The 22,740-nt window shown below is 36.7% G+C and overlaps 1 protein-coding gene across 1 annotated transcript in view; it reads right to left on the bottom strand.

Annotated features, from left to right (window-relative positions):
- Positions 1 to 21,503, bottom strand: part of LOC140144867 (glutathione hydrolase 1 proenzyme-like) — a 26,767-nt gene extending 5,264 nt beyond the window's left edge. The window contains exons 1-12 of the mRNA XM_072166672.1: positions 21,490 to 21,503; positions 20,506 to 20,559; positions 19,624 to 19,698; positions 17,419 to 17,481; positions 11,549 to 11,692; positions 8,240 to 8,452; positions 7,923 to 8,143; positions 6,814 to 7,006; positions 6,307 to 6,470; positions 4,731 to 4,880; positions 3,542 to 3,675; positions 2,683 to 2,873 (exon numbers count right to left, since the gene is read on the bottom strand). Coding sequence (XP_072022773.1) covers positions 2,683 to 2,873; positions 3,542 to 3,675; positions 4,731 to 4,880; positions 6,307 to 6,470; positions 6,814 to 7,006; positions 7,923 to 8,143; positions 8,240 to 8,452; positions 11,549 to 11,692; positions 17,419 to 17,481; positions 19,624 to 19,698; positions 20,506 to 20,559; positions 21,490 to 21,503 — 1,616 coding nt within the window. The remainder of the gene's footprint in view (positions 1 to 2,682; positions 2,874 to 3,541; positions 3,676 to 4,730; positions 4,881 to 6,306; positions 6,471 to 6,813; positions 7,007 to 7,922; positions 8,144 to 8,239; positions 8,453 to 11,548; positions 11,693 to 17,418; positions 17,482 to 19,623; positions 19,699 to 20,505; positions 20,560 to 21,489) is intronic.
- Positions 21,504 to 22,740: the final 1,237 nt, after the last annotated feature.

Here is a 22,740-nt window from a genome sequence, read left to right as displayed (position 1 = left end):
GAAGATATTTCCAAAATCTTCCACAGAGGTAGTGTGGATTTTAACTGGAATAGCCCAATTAATCGTTATAATGGACAAGTGGTTGGAAATTTATAGATTTTAATAAAATTTGCAACTTACATGCGACAGTTGCGTCCGGTAACTCCGAACTTCATCAGGCATCTGATTGGTCACGTGACAAACGACGGGGAAGATCCTGCAAAGCCTGAACCCATTCCTGTCAGACCGATTATTAGTAGTGTCGGATTAGTGACATATAATTTACCCAAGCACGCTGCCAAGATCATTGGCCCCCTAGTTAGTCAGCCCCCCCCCCCCACCACCACTTAAAGAACACTCAGGATTTTGTTCATAAAATCCAGGACATCAAGCTTACAGGGAATGAGATTATCACATCATACGACGTGACCGCTCTATTCACATCCATTCCTCCCGACGATGCCATAAAAGGACAAGACTCTAGGTGACCGAACGAATTTATTGGTGGACCAAATCATTGAACTCTTAACTATCTGTCTCAAGTATTTCTCATATAACAACAAATTCTTCATTCAACAATATGGCTGTGCCATGGGTTCAGCTGTCTCTCCTATTGTTGTTAACATTTACATGGAGAATTTTGAGCAGATCGTGCTACACACAATCCTGGAAACCCTCCTAAACTGTGGCTGCGCTACGTCGATGATACGTTCGTTGTTATTGATAGGAATGAGGCTGCCTCTTTTTTCAAATTCATCAACGAGGTAGACCCAAACATCAAGTTTACCCAGGAGGAGTGCGTTGATAACAAGCTAGCTTTCTTGGACTGTCAAGTTCACATTCACGAGGACGGATCACTCAAGTCCACGGTTTACTGGAAACCAACTCATACGGACTTTTACTTACAATTTGACTCTCATCATCCCCTAATACATAAACTCGGGGTGATCACATCCCTGCAACATCGGGCTAGTACCATTATCAGCGACCAAGCGGACCTTCCTGGAGAACAAAATCACATTCAGAAATCCCTGGGTTGCTGTGGCTACCCCAACTGGGCCTTCACCAAAGCTAAAAAGACCAAAGAGCACAAACAGAATCAAAACGCAGAAACGGGCACGGGTACCCAGGTAACAATACCCTACATATCTGGCTTGTCAGAAAGGATCACGAATACTCTTAAGTCCTTTGGGATCGCAACGTCTTATAAATCCACCAACATCATCAGGGGGAAGTTAGTCCACGTTAAGGATAAACCCCCAAGGACAAGCAGAGTAATTTGGTTTATGGCATAACCTGTGCGACTATACTGACTGTGGAGAAGCCTACGTAGGAGAGACCAAACAGTCTCTCAGGGCTAGGATAAACCAACATCGGAGACCTAGCTCCAGCGAAGCTCAGACTCAGAACTCTGCAGTTTTCAATCACTGCAAAACAACGGAACACTTCTTTAAGCCAGAGGAGGTTGTGATCCTCGACAAAGAAGAAAAGTGGTTCGAGCGGGGTGTCATGGAAGCCATTTGGGAGAGAGTGGAGCAGCCGGCCATCAACAAAAAAGGGGGACTCCGCTTTCAACTGCCGTTCGCTTGGGACCAGGCTTTGCAGGATCTTCCCCGTCGTTTGTCACGTGACCAATCACATGCCTGATGAAGTTCGGAGTTACCGGACGCAACTGTCGCATGTAAGTTGCAAATTTTTTTTCCAGAATTCGATTTAACTTTACCTTATAAAAGACAGAAAATGTTTTTAAAACGTTATTAAATGTGTTTTGTGTTTTGTTTTTGGTTATTTAAATGTCGGCTTATAAAAAAATCATTAAGCATTTTTAAAATGTTTCATATTATGACAAAGCACAACAAGAAAATGTTGCGAAAGTGTCAAATATTTTTGGTAATCATGTTTAGTTAACATAAATTTTGCTTCTAGTAAGGATTCGAAAATGTTTTTGAATGGCAATAAAAATGTTGAATACCTTTTATACATCCCAACATTGAAATGTGTTTGCTGGGATATGACCCAACTTTGGGTTTTCGCGCGATATTTTCTTTATGTTTATTATTTTTGGACTCGATTTGATTTTCGAAATGTATTGATTTGTCTCTATTTTGAAAACCAATCGATAATATTGGTTTTCTTCTAGGTATGCTGTTATATTTTACTTCAGATTATCTCAATATCAGGTCGGTAATTAAGGCGTTGCCCAATGTGGAGAACATGAGACCTTGCCCAATTTAGTGCTAAATTTAGCTTGAAATTTATTTCCTTTTAACTGAATTAAAAGAAATTAAGGATTCCAACCTGCGCTTCAGTAGTTCCTTGGTTGGCCTTATTATCCTACTGGGAATATTGTAGTTTACTTTGTTCTTTAAAATGACGCCAATTGAAAGCAAGGGATGTGTGATCTCTTAATTTTGGTGAGAAGTAAAGCTGGCAGGGGGGAGGGCGGGCTTGCAACAACTCCTCACGTTAGACAATGTTTAACTCTTCACACTGCAGACGACAAGATTCAAAATAAAATTCAAAATTTCAAAAATTTCAGATTTGTAAATTTCCATGCCCATCGGAATCAGCATGAACAATGCATTAAAATGAGCATAGACAAGCCTAGTATTGGTTCAGTGGTTCTTAAGATAGCTCTTGAAAATTTGAGGAAATATCTCAAAACTTGGCCTTTTAATGTTGAAGCCAATGGCTAATACTTACATTAAATTAATTGTACTTGACAGAGCTAATGCGTTTCCCTCAGCGTCTATAACCGAGACATGTGTAGTTCCCCCATCTTCTTTAAAAGAGAATTCCCCACCATCATAATATTCAGGCTCGTGTGTTTCATCATCCGATATTCGTTGCCGAGTAGATTCCGCTGCATCCTCTGATATCATGTATTCGACAACCTGAATATGTTTGACCATAGGATTTTATATATATTGATTGATTTGCAATGGTTTCCGCGGTAGGCGTACTCATATCATTTTTGAAGGTACGTGAGCTATGGACTTGATTTTGATGGCATTTGTCTACGAAACAAAAATGGGGCTATGATAAGGATCCCTTAAGGTTAGTAACTATTTTCAACTGTTGCGATTTGGTCGTTCGGAGCATCCTGTAAATGGCAGTGAGCTTTGGCAAAAATTGCATTGATCATTTCATAGCGAGCGTGTAGAACGATTCGAATATCACATATTTACTCGTGTACGTCTTGTGGTTCTTGAGTTATGTTGTAAAGAGGGCTGAAACCACATCACCTTTGTAAACGTAACTCATTAACAACAATGAATCAAGCAAGTTTTCAAAGTGTATGATTTGTAAGCTGAACTTCTGCAAAACATCAATAATAAATTATATTGATTTAGAAAATGAAAATCGGTCTTCTTAGTTGTCTCGACCAACAATACTTAGTCAACACTTAAGGCAAGAATTTGAAAAGAACAATCTCAGAAAGTTCAATTTTGAATATAATTATGCTAATTTGGGAGGCATTTTGAGGAAAGTTCCAATGAAATTTCTCTTATGCACTGATTTGTATCTGTAAAAAACGACAAAATTACACACAGCAACTTACACCTTCCACGTCTTCGAAGTCGTCGTCACCTAGTCGTGCCCTTTTTGCGAAGCCAAACTTGAATGCCTCCGCTATACGATGGTACGTTAAACCAATGTTGTTACTAGTCACACTATCAGGTGATAGATTATAACCTGAAAAAGATTTGATTGTAACCAAAAGGTACAAAATGCAGAAAAAAAGAAATTATTTGGCAACCTTTAAGACGTTAAATGGGTTAATCTTGTTTATCTTGGGACCTACATAAAACACATGCATATAGATTTTTTATATAGTGACAATTTAACAAGGCAACACTGGGCATCCGGGTTGTTGATTGTTTTGTTTTTTATTTTAAAAAAAATCATCACTTCCAGTGTACTTTTGTACTATTTTTTTTTTCTGACACTTCTGTGGGCTCTGGATTTGGTAATTTTTGGCAAACGAACTTTGCTTGTTTTTGTGCCTTCATTGGTTGTTCGATTGATCGTGTCCGTTAATGTGCACAGTGATTTTCATCACTTGTTTTAGTTTTTGTATTCCCATTGATCCTCGTTCTTTTTGCAGGTTTAGCACTTCTGTGGGCCTTGGAACTTTACCTTCTTCTAATACCAACATTTGCTTCGCCCCTGCATACTGTCTAGTCTGTATTTTAGTTGTTTCCCCACATCAAGTTGATGTACCTTGCTCTTTTCTTTCCAATTGTATTTAAGTAGAGCGTAAAAAATAAGACACTACGGCGGGGTTTTAAAACGTCAATCAAATCAATCAAACCAGATATCAAATAATACGATACCAAAACAAAACAGTACTTATGCTGCAAGTTACAACATATAAAGAGGTCAATGTCAAAGCATAAATCTGTATAAATATGTATAAATGCACCTCAGCGTCTCAGAAATGTTCCCAAATGTATAAGGACTACACCGGGCGTATTCCTGATACATGTGGGAGTATTTATACATTGGGTACATTTCCGGGACATTTGAGTATATTTTGGCTGCTTTTCCGATAGGTGGGGGTGTGTGTGTATATATCTGTTACATTTTAGGTGTTTTTCTGAAACACTTGGGTGTATTCTTAATACAGTTACGTATATTCCTGGGTGAACAGGTTTGTATGACTGTATCTGGGGGTTTGTTTGTTTGGTATTCAGATTAAAGTGCAAACAATGGATATAGTTATTCAACAAGTTCAAGGACAATCTTACCATCTAAGATATTCATGATATAAGAAGCGACGGCTCCACTTGCCGGGGGCCTTGGTGAATACACGGTATAGTCATCTAGTTTAATCACCAACGGGTTTTCGTCGACTTCTGTGTGATATTTTGCCAAATCTTCTGTTGTAATGATACCACCTATATGGAAAAACAAGACTTTTACATTAACCCTAACAATCATAGAGACCACATAATACCACGAATACCATAATACCATAAAACCACTGCGCATGCGTGCGTGAATCCCAGGGTCTGCGATGACGCAATCACCCTAAGTGTTAAATGCTCACGGAATTGCTGCCCGGGGCAGCGTTACCCATGTAGTTACCGATCCGTGATCGTGTGCTTGGCTTGCGGAGGTCTAAGGTTCGAATCCCGGGGGTGCGCGTGCCAAGTGACTTCTTTATTCATCTTCTCTCCTTTGTCGTATCTGCTTTATATATAAAATCAGGGTTTGGTGTTAGGGTTAGATAAGATGTATTTTTCCAGATTAAAGCCTAGTGTAACTACTCCATCTACTTGAAAGGAGTATTTCGTGATCCTAGCATCCTCTATTTATATCATTTTTCATTAGAAATCCACGAAAAAAACCTATTCCCTAAATTTCAGTTGATTCCGATTTTGCGTTCGAGAGTTATGCATGATTATGTGTATTACACTGCTCCATAGACAATGCGTTGTAATTTCGTTCTGGTGCACCAGAACGAAATTCAAATTTCACGATATCTTTGCTAAACGAATTAATCTGCAAGAAATATTTTGTACATAAACATTATGTAGCCAGAGGTTTCCAGTGATATAAAAATTTCAACTTTTTTGAGAAAAGTGGAGGGATGAGGCTGTGGATCACGAAATGCCCTTTTGAATTCAGTATTTTGTTGTTAGGATATCGGCGAACGTATACGTAAAACAAGCCGGGTCACTTCAATACGTGTAGGGTTAAACCTTTCACAGTAAGGGGTATTCGGTGAGAAAATATAAAACGTACGTATGGGGCCATTGCGTGAGGGCATGATTTTTGGCATTCGGTGATAGCAACATATAAACAATATGGGTCATTAGGTGAGATACGGACCGTTTGGGGCCATTGCGTGAGGGCATGATTATTGGCATTCGGTGATAGCAACATGTAAACAATGGGTCATAAGGTGAGAAACGGACTGTTTGGGAGCATTGCGTGAGAAAATGACTTTTTTAAAAGAAATTGGTGTTTGGTCGAGAGCCAATTAAAACAGTCCCAAATTAGAAGAAAATTCAAAAGAGAGAATTTCTCTGGCAAACGGCCGAATCTAAATCCAAGGTGTCTAATCGCATAATAAGTGACGACCGGTTTTGATAAAACTAGGTGTGAATAACAAATACTGGGCTATTCCAGTTGAAATCCATACACCCCTATGGAAGACATGACTTGAATCTTCCACACAGAGGGTGCAGATTTCAAATGGAGTCAGGTAACCTTATTTGAAATTCACACTCCCTGTGTGGAAGATCATGTCTTCCATATAGGTTGTATGCATTTCAACTTGGATAGCCAATATACACATTATGGCAATGCACGGTTTACCTCTTGCTTGTACTTCTGACGCAATGGTAGCCGCCAATTCTCCATGATAGAACACATCGGAACCTCCACTATCTGCTACTGTCTGTAATGTCACGGCTAGTTTAGGAAACGTTATGGTGTCATTCTCCTGTAGTAAGTTGCCGTTTTCATCACAAAATACCTCTCTTGTTAAGATATAAGACAGATAATGCCGGTTAGGCATCACGTCAGGTGCATGCCCCGATATATGTACACATGTTTCTATTCATTCTTAATTGTTTAATGCTATCGTTTGAATAAAAACGATCGGGACTCCCCGTTGTGTTATATTGTTCCTAACAATCGCCGGGTCTACTAATACGCTGGCGGTCGACCGACGGTTTTTTAAACTATCTCTTACACCATGAAAACAATAAAACACATTACGTTATCATGGTTACAAGAAACTTTAATGTTGCTCGCATTTCTACAACAGTACATGATATCTTATTTGGTCTGAATTCAATTACAGAGAAATAGTTTTCTCACCTGAGACTTTTATCGGCTAAGATTAAATCATCATATCGATTTATTGCCCCAGCAAGTGAGCCACCTATAGGGAACCCATCCCTTGCGAGTTCAATAGAGGGCGTTATCAAATCCTTCCATGGCAGTCGTCCAGCTCGCTGATGCAACTCATAATAACCATGAAATTCACCCGGCACACCTACAGCTAAACCACCTAGTTTTGTTTTTAATAAAGAGTAAACAATTTGTAACGAAGCATTATTGAAAAATAACATCTTGATGTTTTGCAGAAGTTCAGTCTACAAATCATAATACTTTGAAAACTTACTTGATTTATTGTTGTTAATGACTTAAGTAGATTTTACTAAGGTGATGTGGTTCCAGCCCTCTTAACCATGTTTACATTCACAACATAATTCAAGAACCACATAACCTACAAAAGTATATCTGTGGTATTTGAATCCTTTTACACGTTCGCTATGAAATGATCAATGTATTTTGCCAAAGCTAAGTAAGGATGCTGTGAATGACCAAATCACAACAGTTAAAAATAGTTACTAACCTTAATTGCGAGAAATGTTTTGCCCGTCCAATTAGTGTTGTAGAAGAGATCCATCCATGTATAGTATTGTGATGAATAAGAACTCTTAAAACACTCGATCTTGGTCACTTTTAACATAACAGTCTCTCAGGGGCAGCTCATAAATTTTTGTTGGTTTGTTCCACCCCCACCCCCGGAATTGATGGGTCTTTGGGAGCTGCCGGTAAAAGGGGGTCTTTCGGAGCAGCGAAGGATCAATATCAAAGGTATACAATATAGAAATTGCTTAAAAACGGAAGAATGAGCAATTTAGGGGTCCTGATGAGCTTAAATTATCAAAATCGAGAGTCTCACAGTGCTCTGTTTTGGCGACATTGGGGGGGGGTCTTTCAGACCTGCGTGGTCATAAAAACAGGAGTCTTTTTGGAGGAACATATCTATACCCGTATGATCATTTGTGTTCAATGCCCCGGGCTGTATATGCATTTCTATAGTAAGCTCTCCGTAGTCTATGGAACATTGAACATTTTTACTGTTGTAAGGGGACTGTTGATGTTGATGAAAATTATAAAACGTTTAATAAGCTTACCAAAGACGGATGCATTGTAAGTGCCTACAAACATTTCTTCATGCGCAGCAAGTGGCGCTTTCTCTCTGGCATTGATTGTTAACACACTGTTATCTGTTCTGTTGTAGAAAGTGGTGAAATGTCCACCTCCAATCCCAGCACTCTGACAATTGACCAAACCTACGCATAGCATGGCAGCTATACCCGCATCGGCGGCGCTTCCTCCTTGCTTTAAAATGTTTCTGAAATTGAAAAAAAAAATTGCCATAATTTTTATTAAACTAAGAAAAACGATGACTTGCTTATGATAGGTAAGCTAGCATACCAAATGAACTTACTTTCCTATGGTTGAACAGGTTTGATGGTCAGCTGCCACAGCTGCATTGCCATACGTATATTTATCCAGTAGCAGGTCATCATTGCTTTCGCCAAAGATAAGACCAAGAGTCAGAGCTAGAACAAATCCCAAAGCTAAAACAATACCGAAAAATATGAAGAACGGGTTGGTCCCACTTTTGCTATCTTGAAGCGCTTTCTGTTTCTGTTTCTCTCTGATAATAAAAAAAAAGGAAAGATTTAGGAGCCAGATTAGTAATTTAAATGTGTGTGTGGTTTTGTTGTGGTTGGTTGTTTCGTTTTTGTTATTGTTGTTGTTACTATTACATGTACAGGTATGTCTCTTCTGTATAATAATAATAATAATAGTAATAATAACACTATTATAATAATAATAATAATAATAATAATAATAATAATAATAATAATAATAATAATAATAATAATAATAATAATAATAATAAATTCTGTAGTAATTCGATGGAATATAACGGTGATTGTTGAGGTATTATAATTATGCTTAATATAATTAGGCCTTCAAGTATTCTCCTCCGCCGTCAGTGTGATTCCAATCACTCCACATAGCGTGTTGCGATTGTGGAGGAGGCTAAACCTGCATTGGCGAACACGCATGCGTTAAGAATGACGTGTATTAGGTCCAGCGTCAAGCATTGTTGTAACCACTTGACCCGGAATTCTGGCGATTCACAATACGATGCGCCGCCAGCGTTTGCTCTTTCCAGTCCAATTTTTGACCTTCAGGGTCGACTTCGCCGTTCTAGGCACCATTGGATTTTCACACTAGTGTGATAATAATAACGTTGAAAAAAACCTCCATGAAGGATTCCATGTGATCAATAGATAGAAAATGAATCTACTATATTTGTTAATTACTGTTTCCCTGCTTATTCGCGTGTAACATCATTATATTGCCATTTAAACACACAATAACATTGTGTTCCTGTGTTGCATTCGTAATACGCGGGCTTTGGATGTCGACATTTTCCCATTATGCACTGCGTATTTTGACCTCTCCCCAGCAAACGTTGGAGGCGCATCGTATTTGTGAATCGACCGAATTGCTTTATGAACTCTCACCCTGGCGTATTTTGTTCGGATTCAGTTTGTTCGTAGTCATGGTATGAACTATGGTCTCAAAGACCCAAAGGCAAAAGACATACAATTATGTCTGTCACCAAAGTTGGGTATGTATGTGTTCACTCAGTGTTCACAGGTGACAAAAGGTACCAAAATGGGGTTGCATTTGTTACATGGTAACAACCATTAGCAAAGGTGTGTAATGTACAGTATTAAATGGGAATTCAATACCGGAATCCAAATGTAAAAATTTTACCTACTCCCCATTCCAGAAAAATACAGCACTAATTTTTTTAATAGGGGCCAAAAACATGCATTTTTGGGTGTTTTTCGACCTTTTTCGTATTCTGAGACAATCAAGCCCAGAGACTTGAACAAAAACTAATTTCAAGTTACATGATGCAGTCATGTCTACAGTAGAATTCATCTCGCCCTTTGCAGGACTTAAACCCCATTAAAAGCTATTAAACCAAGATAACACTCATTGAAGCAGCTCAACTGATTAAATCAGATCTTCTCTGGTTGTGTACAAGTGTCTGTTTTCAATGTGCGACATCGCAATAAAGCTGGTATTACAGCTTCAGTTGGGTAACCGATTATAAAGGAAACGAAAGGAAACAATGGTATGTGTACCATTGTTCACGAAATGAGACAAAGACCTGCTTTTTGTTAACCAGCATTCTTCAAAATGAGCAACATAATGATTGTTGACTTAACACGGTTTGGAAATAATTTCTTCATATTTTTGGTGTTATCTGTCGTTTACATATCCTTCCTAAAACACAAAAGTGCGACCTCTCCAAACATCTAAATTAGCTAAAATTTAGGACATGTTACAAAACTTTATTTTCTAGAACCTATTTAGAATAATTTAAATGTAGCTTTTACCGTTTTTTTGTGGCATCCTTCAGAAGTGAGCGGTCCGATACCAATATTTTCGGTCAAATCTCCATTCAATTAACACGGGGAGTTGGCTAGCTATGCCTTGCCCTCACTCATATTTTACAAAAGTGCGACCATTTCTGAACATCTAACCTAGCTGTAATTTTAGGTCATGTTAGAGAAATATATTTGCTAGAAGTTTTGGAGAATAAATAAAATATTGGCTGGTTATTTTTCACACAGTGATGTTAACTAGGCAAGTGTCCATTCTCCCAACATACATCATTTGTTGAGGTCACACGTCAATGGTGAGAGCACTGTGTATTGTGTATAGGAAAACGGACAGTAACTGCAGTATGATGCATTCTAATTCTTAACCTATACTCAAGATTTTGAATGTTTAGACTTGTGCCAAGTCTTACAATTTTGTGACTACATGTAAGAAAACGTGGAAAATTGCATGTTTTGGGGACCATTTTCCCTCAAATTGCAAAAAAATATTAAATTTTGGCTTTTATTGCCAGTTAGGACTAACTAACGGATTAGGATTTAGCTATGTTTTATTTGTCAAGACAGGAAAATATTTTTTAATCCAAAAAAATAGTGCTGTATTTTTCTGGAATGGGGATTTAAAGGAAGGTGACCTGATATATTTGGAAAATGGAATTCTTTCAAACATGTATCTTGTAAATGGGACTAATTATTTACGGAATTACTGACATTTATACAGCGTGATAATCATGATTTCTCATTAACATATTGAAATTAGGAGTTCCAAATTGTATTTCTGAAGATATCATCAAAAAACTGTCGAATTAGTCTCAAATGTGGTATACCACAATTAACAAGACTAATGCAACAGTTTTTTGATGATTTCTTCGTCAATCAGGTTACGTACCTTTAATAGGTACGTCACATTATTCGCTGTCGTAGTGCACGTTACAATATGGCCGTTGCCAGGTCAACTGGATCACGCTTTCTTTGTTACGAACCATTGATCGAAATGATCACAACATAAAGCCTATGGCATATCAAATTCGGAACAGGTGTATGAGCCCAGGCTTGGAGCAGTAACCAATGGTTACTAACGTGCACTATGACAGCGAATAGCCATCACTAGGTGAAAGAACGTGAACACTGTACGTAAACGTGTGATACACGTACGGTAGGTACCAGACTTTATTCCCATTATACATGCACAGAATGACCTTCGAATGTGTTGGGTACAATAACTCATACCCAAAAATATAAGGTCGAAATTTGAGCTATATAGTTACGTGGAGGTTAATGAACTCAGTCAGTGCAATGAGATCATTTTAGCGCATACTCACATGATGTCTTCATATTCTATATCTTCGTATTTTGGCAGTTTTATTCCATTCATCGCTGACTCGTCTGCCTGGCCTGATTGGGAGTGGTGTGTTGCAACTTGAGTCGTGGTAATAATAGTAGTAGGCTGGGCAGCATCGTACTTGCTATGAGAAAAAAGAAACACTTAACTTTTACAATCCAGGCGTACTTCAAAAGGCTGTAAAATATGCAAATTTAAGCGCGGAAGTTGCGGAACTCAGTCATTAATGTTGATCTGTTGACTATATATATTGATGACACCGACTATATGACTACGGGGTAATATAAAAGCTAACAATTATTTGGACAACAATGCACAATTACCTTACCCTGCACGTTAGAATATGACCGTTGCTAGGTCAACTGGATTACGCTTTCTACGAACCACTGATCGAAATGATCACAACACGAAGCCTATGGCATATCAAAATTCGGAACAGGTGTATGAGCCCAGGCTTGGAGTAGTAACCAATGGTTACTGCACTACGATTTAACATCTGCATTTTTAAACCACGACCACCATAACCATAGCATCGTTGGCAGCTTCGCGCGCACCTCCTCGAGGAACTAGAACTATAGTAGGAATTCCAATTGAATGAACGCAGCTTTCAACAGCTGTACTCGATCTAACCGCGATCGTATATCGCGTATTTCAAACTACTACGTGAACGCACGACCTTGGATACAATGCCAACCAATCACGAGTGCGTTGGCATGGTTGGATTCACTTCCGTGTTACTCACGCACAGTCGCACACGCTGGCATACATTGCGCAGTGTACGCAAAAATTCGTCACGCTATTGAAAGCTACGTTCATTCAATTGGAATTCCCACTATAGTTCTACAGTGTCGCATCTATTCAAAATCACTCTCATGTGACGTGATTTTGAAAAGATCCACGGGCGTACGATACGTACGTTTGGAAATGCTCTCTATGATATTGCGTTCAACGTACACACGTGCGGGCTTTGGATATACGAGACCTTGTTTAATTTGGTAATTTGGGCCTACACACCCTATCCCAAGAACGGTTATATTTTGAATTTTGATATTGCATGGCCTTATTGTTTTACTTATTAACCAAATAAGGCCAATTTTATATTTAAAAAGACTTTTTTTAGCCAAATATAGGAAAAGGTTAGATTATATTAAAATATCTAAATGTAACACAGCAACTTTGATTCTGATTTTTATTATGCACTCACTATTGATGTATTGATGTAATAAAACAGAAGGTATGCCCATATATAGGATGCAAATGGGCCATATGTTAGGACAATTACATCTTAGGAATTGCCCCAAAATGATTTTAAGTATCCATTTTGGTGCTCAGTATGAGAAATCATAATATTTCAACTTAATAAAAGCAGGCAGCTCATTAATAATAATAAATAATAATATCCAAAATAGATACGAGTCCTGGTCATTGTAAACACTTCTGGGCATTATTCCCGTGGCATTATTTCTCCAGGTTCTTGATGGAACACCATTCATCGAATAGTTGGCGATGTCTTCAAGACGAATATATCAGGGGTACTACTGTTAATTTCCGTTTATCTCAGCGAACTATCAACCACAAATAATATACTATTACTAAATCGTGTCAATAGAATTTATCTCAATTTGTATTCAAGCATTTGGGCAATAAAAAGTTATAGTACATTAGAGTTACGCGGTAGCCATGACCAGCAAGTTTTAATAAAATAATAAAAATAGACGATTTAGTTAATTTGGCATATGGCGTTTGAGCCCGAACTACGAGCATATCATTACCATAATATTAATAATAATAATATTAATAATAATAATAATAATAATAATAATAATAATAAATAATTAATTAATAATTATAATAATAATAATAATAATAATAATAATAATAAGCCCGAACTACGAGCATATCATTACCATAATATAAATAATAATAATAATAATAATAATAATAATAATAACAATAACAATAATAATAATAATAATAATAATAATAATATTTATTTGAATTACCAAAATACAAACAATATAATAGTAATAATACAACATACTAGCATGAAAAATGACTTGTAATTCCAAACACGGAGTGGTTTGCATTCCTGTTACATAACATAATTCATAATAAATAAAAGAAAACACAAAAATATTGCAAAATTAAATAGATTGATAACTGACCTGCATGAATTGTTGAAAGTCTCTGTACAGAGGATACTCAACAAAATCAAATGTAATGTGAGTAACAACTTCCAAGCAATATGAATCAAAAACTCAAAGTTTGCAAAAAATACACAATGCAAGAACATAACATGCTGCATTAAATATCTCTGGTCCTCCTACTCTCATCCCCAGGCTGTGCAGGCTGTGTAGTCAACGTCATCAATCGCGATGAAGGAACTTATTCTTTGAGTCATGTATACGATCAGCTACTGCAAACAACTACACACCCTGGGGATGAGAGTAGGACGACCAGAGGTGGTGCGGCTGTATCGGCGCATTACTGATGAAATCTTCCGCACGGAAGATGAAACGTCTAAAACGTAAGTAAATTTCTGGACTTGCACAACAAATTCCGATATTTAATGTAATCATATCAGTCGTGATAAACTTATTCAAAGAGATAACATGCTGCAATATAGCCTCCCCTGAACACAGTCAAAATCAACTATCAATTTTCCAAGAATTCACTAGAGACAAAAATCTGTGATCGATTAAAAATTCCGTAAAAAATCTGTCATCTAACACAGATTTTTCACAGATGTTTCAACCGGTCGCAGATTTTTCACGGAAAATTGTCTCCTAATTCGACGAAATCTACTTATCATCGTGTACAAGAGTTAACTTATATAAACATGGACATTTTAGGCATATTGAATTGACATGAAGTGCTTTGTTGTTGCTTGGATATAATCCGCATTTTTATAAAGCTTCCATAAGCGCGCTATGCAAACCGGAAAGAGCATGCATGTGTAACTAAGGCGCGTGTCATACGTTTTTGCCACGGAGTGACACTCATATGGAATTTGCACTTAAAAAAAGACCATTTGGGTGCTATGCCCGGGGGGGCACTCCAAATTTGGAGGTGACGCGTATGTAGGGCTGTTAAGACCCCCTTTTTCAGCATCGCTCTCACCCAAAGACCCCATATTTTTTTGTGAACACATGCTCTGTCACCCGAAGACCCCCTATTTTTCCATTTGATCTGTCACCCAAAGACCCTTACAAGTTCAATTTGAACAGCAACTTTCATTTTTCACTAATTTTGTTACTTATTTTGAAAAAACAATGAAATTTGAAGCCATTTAGAACTAGAAATTTGATTTTCGAGGTTTTTGTGGCGCTGTTTCGGCTCTCACCCAAAGATTCCATTTAAAAAAGAGGTCATGTTCTTACCCAATGACCCCATATTTTTTACATTTTGCTCTCACCGAATGCCAAAAATCATGCTCTCACCCAATGACCCCATATTTTTTACATTTTGCTCTCACCGAATGCCCCTTAGTGCGAACGGTGCCAGCCCTACACCTATATCCATTTTATATTGAAGTGAACCCCCCCACCCCCCCCGGGTGCTATGTGGGTCTCTTATATTTTAATTGCTTTATTCATTACACCCAATGTTGGCGACATTTATGTCTAATAACATCTTTAATTTGGCTCATACTGCTATTGTTGTCAGGTTGGCATGGGAATTTGCTTTGTTTGCAAAAGTATGAAGTTGGTAAGGTTGGCTCATATATTTGTGGATTAAATCTGTGCTAGATTCGAATGCCTGATGACCATGAGAGATAAACCAATTTTACTATCAAGCTTGGCTCATGGTTTGTGCCTGTGTCTGTGCTTCGTCCTGAGTTTTATTCACCTGCATGCATGCACTCAAGGCCATGGGATTCACTGACTCGAGGGTTATTAGACCCTAGGGTCTGTGACTCCACCCACTGTGTTTAGAATGCATGATGACCATGAGAGATAAACAATTTTCGCCAGCCCATATGGCTGGTACCTAATTCTGAGATGGGGTTTGTGTACACTAAAGATTAGCTAAGATTATAGCCTTCTTCTATTGGTATGAATTATTTTTTTTACTTCGTAGTGGAAATGTTTTTGATGTCTGCTAATTCGATTTGCAAGGAAAAGAAAGTATGTTTTGCCGTTTCAACGAACGAAAACGATTGAGTATTGCCAAAGTTATGTTTGAATTAATAATGCCAAAAAAAGTTCTCAACGGTTAGGCCTACACATATAAACATAAACTTGTTCAGCAATCAGCATATCAAAAAAAATGACATGGTCAAAGCGGGGGAATGATCACGAGGTCATATCAGTGGACTACTGAGCATAGCATGATGTGTGGTTGCCTGTGAGTGCATAATTGATATGTTGATAACAGATCTAATATTAATAATGTTGTAGAATCAAAATCTTCATTATATGGACCATATTGAAGACAAAGTAATTATCTATCCTATCCTGTATCGTTTTATGGATAAAATTGACTCAAAATGTTATTGATGATATTATTGCTATCTTTAACATCAGTTTTGTCTTTTCAACGGGAAAAATCTGATTGAAAATAAAGTTTTTAGGGCTAGCTATAATATTGAACAGTATATCCCATATTTTGACATGCACTTATAGAAAATAAATAAATTATTGTCTTACTTTATAAATTATAAATACTGTAAAATGACACATAACTAAAGTGAGGCCAATTTCTATCTTTTTTATTTGATTCATAAAATGACATTCAACAAAATGATTGAAGACTGAGAAAACACACAATGCAGACTATTACAGAATGGAGTAGGTTAGATGCAATGTCCATAGCTTTGCAGGAGTTTCGGACTAACAATCAACACATTCAAAAAATACAGTTTAAAAGTGAAGATTGTAGTGAATGACCAGTCCTTTATCGTGTGCTTGCCACTATCTACTTTATAGTAAACTATACATTGCGAAATAATATAAAATTATTTTAAAATAAAATGTGCATGTAAGTTGAGTTAACATAGCGAATTAACTAACAACTGCAGTGTATTTCTTGATTTTAATAATAAGCATGGGTAAAAAGCAGTAAAGACAAAAATACAGAACAATTTGGAGTAATGAATTAAAGAGTTGACAGGAGTTATAGGAGTTAATGTTTTTTGCTGTTTCAGTGTGCATGTTCTCACCATTGATGGTTTGGTGAACTGTCATGTAACATGGATGTAAGCGTGATCCTAAAAATGCCTTTCACGGTGACCCAAACTATTTACAAGACCTCTTCTGCATTGAGGCTGGCCTTCCCTTTTAAAGGGAATTTTTATACTATCATGACTTTGGTCCAACAAGATTTGAACATCTTATGATAACATTCATGTGATTCGGCTGGTTAAAGTAGCTCAAAATAAAAATGTAAAAAATATTGACAATTTTTTAACATTAATTTTGTCTTTTAAATGAAAATAAACGGGTTTGAAATTAAGTGTTTCCTATTTTTTCTAGGAATTATAGAGGATGTATAATGAACTTTAATGAACTTATTTTAACCCTCTTCACGTAGGTGTCGACTGCAGATGACTTTCTTTAAAATAATCAACCATTCTTTTCATGTCCATATTTGGAATCAGCATGCAAAATGCATCAATATGAGTACAATCAAGCGTAGTATTGGTCCAGTGGTTCTTGTGATAGCTCTTGATATTGAGAAAATATCTCAAAACGTGGGATTTTTATGCCCATTCCTATAGCTAGCACACAGAGCATTATGCAAAGCACTTTGAAAGCATTGTTTTTCTTATTGCACGTCAAACGTGAGCAATCACAAATAGCCAGCAATTCAACTAATTAGCTTTAAGAGCAGCCAGTGATCACAACTTACTTCGTAGACTCCTGTGAATGTTTACTACTTCCACTCAGAGATGCACGTTCTGGATCAGCATAACTGTCATGTGTATAAATTCATGCAATTTACGTTACGTATTTGATTTATTTATTCAGCAATTCCTCCAAAAATACAATTAAAATGAAGATTCTACAAACGTTGCGATGTATTTCATTAAAGCCGTATATTGTAACATTCCATAAAAGTAGATTAGTATTTCTTTTCCATTAAACAATGTTAAATGTTAGCTTTTACTGTCAGATATGTCTCCTTTTAATTTTGAGCTGAACAACATATGTAAAGAAAAGAAAATTGGAATTTACTACGAACTACAGCACGGTCCTTTGATGTGTGTATGACCATCCCACACGCCATGTACGTACTATGTTATGAACATTGGTTGACTTGTAATTTCACGACAGTTCCTGCGCTTTATTTAAAATCTCAGATTTTGACAAAACTACAGCACCTAGTCTTTATATTTGCAGGGTATGTTAGTTTAATCGTTAAGGCGTTAGAGTTAGCTCAATCGTTCGACTATGGTGCAAGAGGTTGCGGGTTCGAACCCTGGCGGTGCCTAGTATGTACTTGTGGAAAATTGAGTTAGCTTGAAATTCCCCTGGACATGGAACGTACTGCTAGGGTGTGCGCTTTTGTGGCAGCAAAGTCCCAGATTTGTTGTTAAATGGTTTATGGAATGATGCGGGGCCGTAGTGGTCAGCAACAACCTGTAAACTGTGCTGAGGCTTGTGGATCAACGTGTAGGTGTTGTATCTGTGCGTAGCGCACTATAAATCACTGGGTTTTTTTTAAATAAAGCAAACTACAATCGTGTAAAAAAACAGAATCTTGAAAAATACTGAGGGCGTCCTCCTCAACAAATGTTACATTATGGCTTTAAGAGATTATGGATAAATATTCTGCATGAGATATTCTTTTAATCCATATAGATCATATGGTAGACATGACCTTAATCTTCAAAACAGGAGAATGTGAATTTCAAATGGGATCACCGAAATGAGTAACTCCATTTGTAATAATACCCCTTTGTGGGAGATTAAGATCATTTCTTCCATACGGGTGCATGGATTTCAACCAGAATAGCCCACTGGCCATATAATACTTCAACTGAAGCCTACAAAATTATTTTTACAGCCCCTCAAAAAAAATAGTGCATTGCATTATGTACTTGCTCAATTATAATTTTGTGCAAATTTTATTACTTACATGAATGGGTCCTTTGTAACTTGAACCATTTCATTTTACATGTAAATTCTATGGAGATTATGATTAGAGGATGCTGGAAATGGTGCTACATGTAGCCCTTTATTGGCTATTTTAGGCACTTGAAAGCTCAAAGAGAACCCCACACAACTGTGTAACAAAATTCGCATGGAATGGTACTTAAGCAAGTACGAATATAATTAAATTAAATACTTTCGAAGAGGGGACTCTAGACAAACAACAAATGTCCTATACCTATGGTCATGAAACAAAGGTGTACTGCGGAAAACGAATGCCTGATTTAAATACGAAATTACAAGAATATAGTTCTTTGAACTGCGCACTCCCGTTGTTAATCCCCTATTAATGGTTAGGCTTCCCTTCGTATGTTCAATATCCTTGAATATCTTTTATATAACTGTAAAACAGACAGATTGTGAGCACTTTCTACGTTGTCTGCGCGTTCATTCGTACGTGCAGAATCTCCATTACTTGCTGAATAATGTACCTCGTACAGGAGATTTATTTTGATATTATTACGATCACGGCGTTTGGAAATCGCAATATTTCTATTTAATTATCTATAAAATAGAAATTTTAATTTTAATTTGTTAACTTTCATATTGATGCCCATCGCTCCTTTTTATTCCAAGTTCTTCGCTCCAGCGACTTGGATTATACAAGCAACGGTGTGTATCTTGACCCAAACCACGATTTTTGCGCTTTGAACAACTTGTTTTGATGGAAATGCGCGTGTTATAAATCTATTGAGTTATTAAGTAAAGTTAAGTTTCGGGTATTAACACCAAATTACCATGTTTTTGCTCATAAAACGAAACAAATTCCAGGCCTGACTTCCACTGGGTTTATGAGAAAAACATCAGCTTTTTTGTTCACTTGATACCGGCTCGGCATTTTAATGGGGGACGCGGCTATCAATCTGATTATACACTTTATACATGAAGAAAAGAAACTTACGTCTCCAGTCCTTCGTCTCCTTGTCCATCTTCGTAGACGTATGTAGGGTGAACTTCGTCATGTGGGGATTCGAGTCTTTTGAAAGAAGGAAGTTTGACAATCGTAAAAATCACAATGACAAACAAACCTAATGCATTATACTACGCACAAAAGTTATCGACACACTTTTTTTCACTAAAATTAAATTACAAAATAAAAAGGACAATAGATGGAGCTTTTGATACCACATTAGTCACGATACGACTTTATTCCCCCCACGCTACAAGCATTTGAAATACAAAATCGACATGATATTTCTTGGCGATTTCCGGTGGTTTTTGGTACGGGCTCATTACAGCCCCGATTACAGCGTAACAGATGAACGCTCACTCCACTGTGTTCATAATCTTCGTGCTTCGAGGGAAAAAGTCAATGTAAATGTTGTTACTTTTGAAAAGCTCTTTTTTATTTAAATTGCTATAAGTTGGGGAAATAGAGTTGCATCGTGCCGAGTGATGTATCAAAATATGCAGAAAAATATTGTCCATTGATAACTTTATTTTGCAATTTTTTTTTTTTATCTATGTTACTTTATTAAGAGTCCGGATACTTTTTGTACGCAGTGTACATTACAACACTAACGCTTCCCAAAAATAACTTCAACAATTTGTTAATGTTAAACATATAAGTATGAATATGTTTTTTCTAGAGTGTGGGTAGAGAGCATGACGTGCAATCATGGGAAAGATCGATCAACTTGGGAATTGTTTAGTCTTGAGATGATAACTGTCCTTCGCATGACCTATCAGTAAAAGGCTTTAATTCGTGCAATATCCAAGAGGTAGCCTTCGTCTTTGTCTTCTAATTAGATATTTGGAAGAAACAATATTATATTGGTTTTACCTTTCTTTGTTCCCTTCTGTGTATTGAGAGTGGGATGACGTATCATCTTCAAATCTGTAAAGAATTATTGGTGTCAAGGTTACCATGGTTACGATAGATGAGAACACGAAGTAATGGCACATTAGCGGTTACTTGACACGTCATGGTATTTCTTTCTTTCTTTTTTTTTTTATCTTAAATTAAGTATTTATTTTTTTGAAAGATGTTAAATGACCCTGAAAAGACATTTAGAAGTTTGGATAATCAACACAATTTTTGCAAACATATTTAGAAGTTCTTCTGAAATTTTGTCTAAACATTACAGTCAAAATCCATAGTTCATTAATGCACTGCTTTCTTTCTTTCTTGAGCGAGCTTGTATATAGAAGAAGTCAAATATCACAGATACTTGGGTTATGTTATAAAGAGGGCGGAAACAACAACACTTTTGTAAAACGTACATAACTGATTAACAAAAATAAATCAAGCAAGTTTTTAAAGTATATGATTTATAGAATGAACTTTAGCAAAACATCAAAGTGTATTATTAATTTAGATAATGAAAATCGATTTTTTTTGCTGCTTCGTTTACCCTTAATGACGTTGACGTTCCAAAAACATTTTTGAAAATTTGATGCAAAACATTCTACCATGTGTTTTTAAGAGTTGACCGTAGTATTCTGCAAAAGTATTTACCAAAAATATTTTATAAAATAACATGTTGATATTCTAAGAATGTTGTTATAGTATTTTTTTCATATTAAACGTTTTCAAAACGTTTTCATGACATTTATATAACCCGACATTTATATATTATCGTAACTTTTTTTTTTACCCAAAACGATGATTTCAAAGTGTTTCAACCTTTTAAATAACATAGGCCTAATTAACTTGATTAAAGCTTACAAAATAATATTTGCCCATGCCCAATTATTCCTTTATTATATTAAGTGTTTTACAACATTTACCGTTTAAAAAAAAGTTTAAAATCTTATTTCAACTTACCCCTTATTCTCCATTTTATGTGTCAGAAAATCCACACAGTGACTTTGCAATAAGAAAATGGTTATTTAACAAGACGAAGACCGGCTATTTTGTCTCGATATAATGAAGGATATCATAAAATAGTAAGGGCCACAACAAATGCAAGTTCAAAGTCCAAAGTAGTCCTATGGGTTGGATACAATATTAGGTTTTTTATTTTATTTGTTTTAAATGGAAGTGTTTAAAGTTTTATGTCCATGTGGACGGTTATCATCCTAGCGTCAAGGTTGGACTAGTCCATAGGTTTGTCTGCAATAAAACAATATACACGCTTCAGAGGTTGAATCAATCCAATCCCGACATGCATTGCAAGTTGTTGCTGCCATCAACCACATCAAGTTTGAAATGACTACCTGACGTGTTACCAATGTTACAACGTATGACAATCTTTATAATGATAAATATCCAAAAGTCTTGTTATCGTTGCTAATCAGTTTCTCTGAAGTATATATTATTCAAACTGAAGATCACTGTAGCCTTGCATAAATCCTTTGCGTATAAAATTCTTACACAGATGACAATTTCCAAAACGGTGCTACTTTCACAATTCATTTACTTTTTTATCAGGAACAGACATTCATCCACTTTGTTCCGCTTACATTTACAGAAATATTTTTGTAAATGTAAGTGGAACAATTACTTTAATTGAAGACCGAATTTGAAAGACTAGTTTGCGTATGACGTCCTGTCAACCAGACCAAAAATGCCGTACTGCGCAGGTCAGCAACCAATCACGCCGCGCCTCTGCTCTGACGTCAGACACAAATTAGTCCTTTTAATTCGGGCTTCAATATTTATATATTACGTTTTGCGGAAAGAGGCACACTTTGGCGAACTCAAATCGCCTTCGTTCTTGATGGATTAATAGCAGATTATTGGTTTTGCAAATTGACTGGTGCACGGGTACCTTTCTTTGAAGGCACAAAGCAGTAATGACGTTAAACTACACAACCGTTCCATAAAATAGGCCTATGCCACAAACATCTCTTGCTTCTTTCATTTAAACCAAACTAGTAAAACTAGCAAGTCCCAGTTCTATTAATAGCTCGTATACATTATTCTATTACCTCCACGACCCATTATTCAAAATCGCGCACTGTGATTTGTTGAAACGCGTCACGTGAGAGCCCATTATTCTGCAATAATGGGTCAAGCGCCGTAACACATTCTACGCACAGCATATACGCTTGGTTACGCGTGCAATATTTCCGC

The sequence above is a fragment of the Amphiura filiformis genome, chromosome 2, assembly GCF_039555335.1.
Source record: "Amphiura filiformis chromosome 2, Afil_fr2py, whole genome shotgun sequence".
Taxonomy (NCBI): domain Eukaryota; kingdom Metazoa; phylum Echinodermata; class Ophiuroidea; order Amphilepidida; family Amphiuridae; genus Amphiura; species Amphiura filiformis.
The sequence above is the reverse complement of the archived record's forward strand: the minus strand, read 5'-3'. Positions and strand labels throughout refer to the sequence as shown.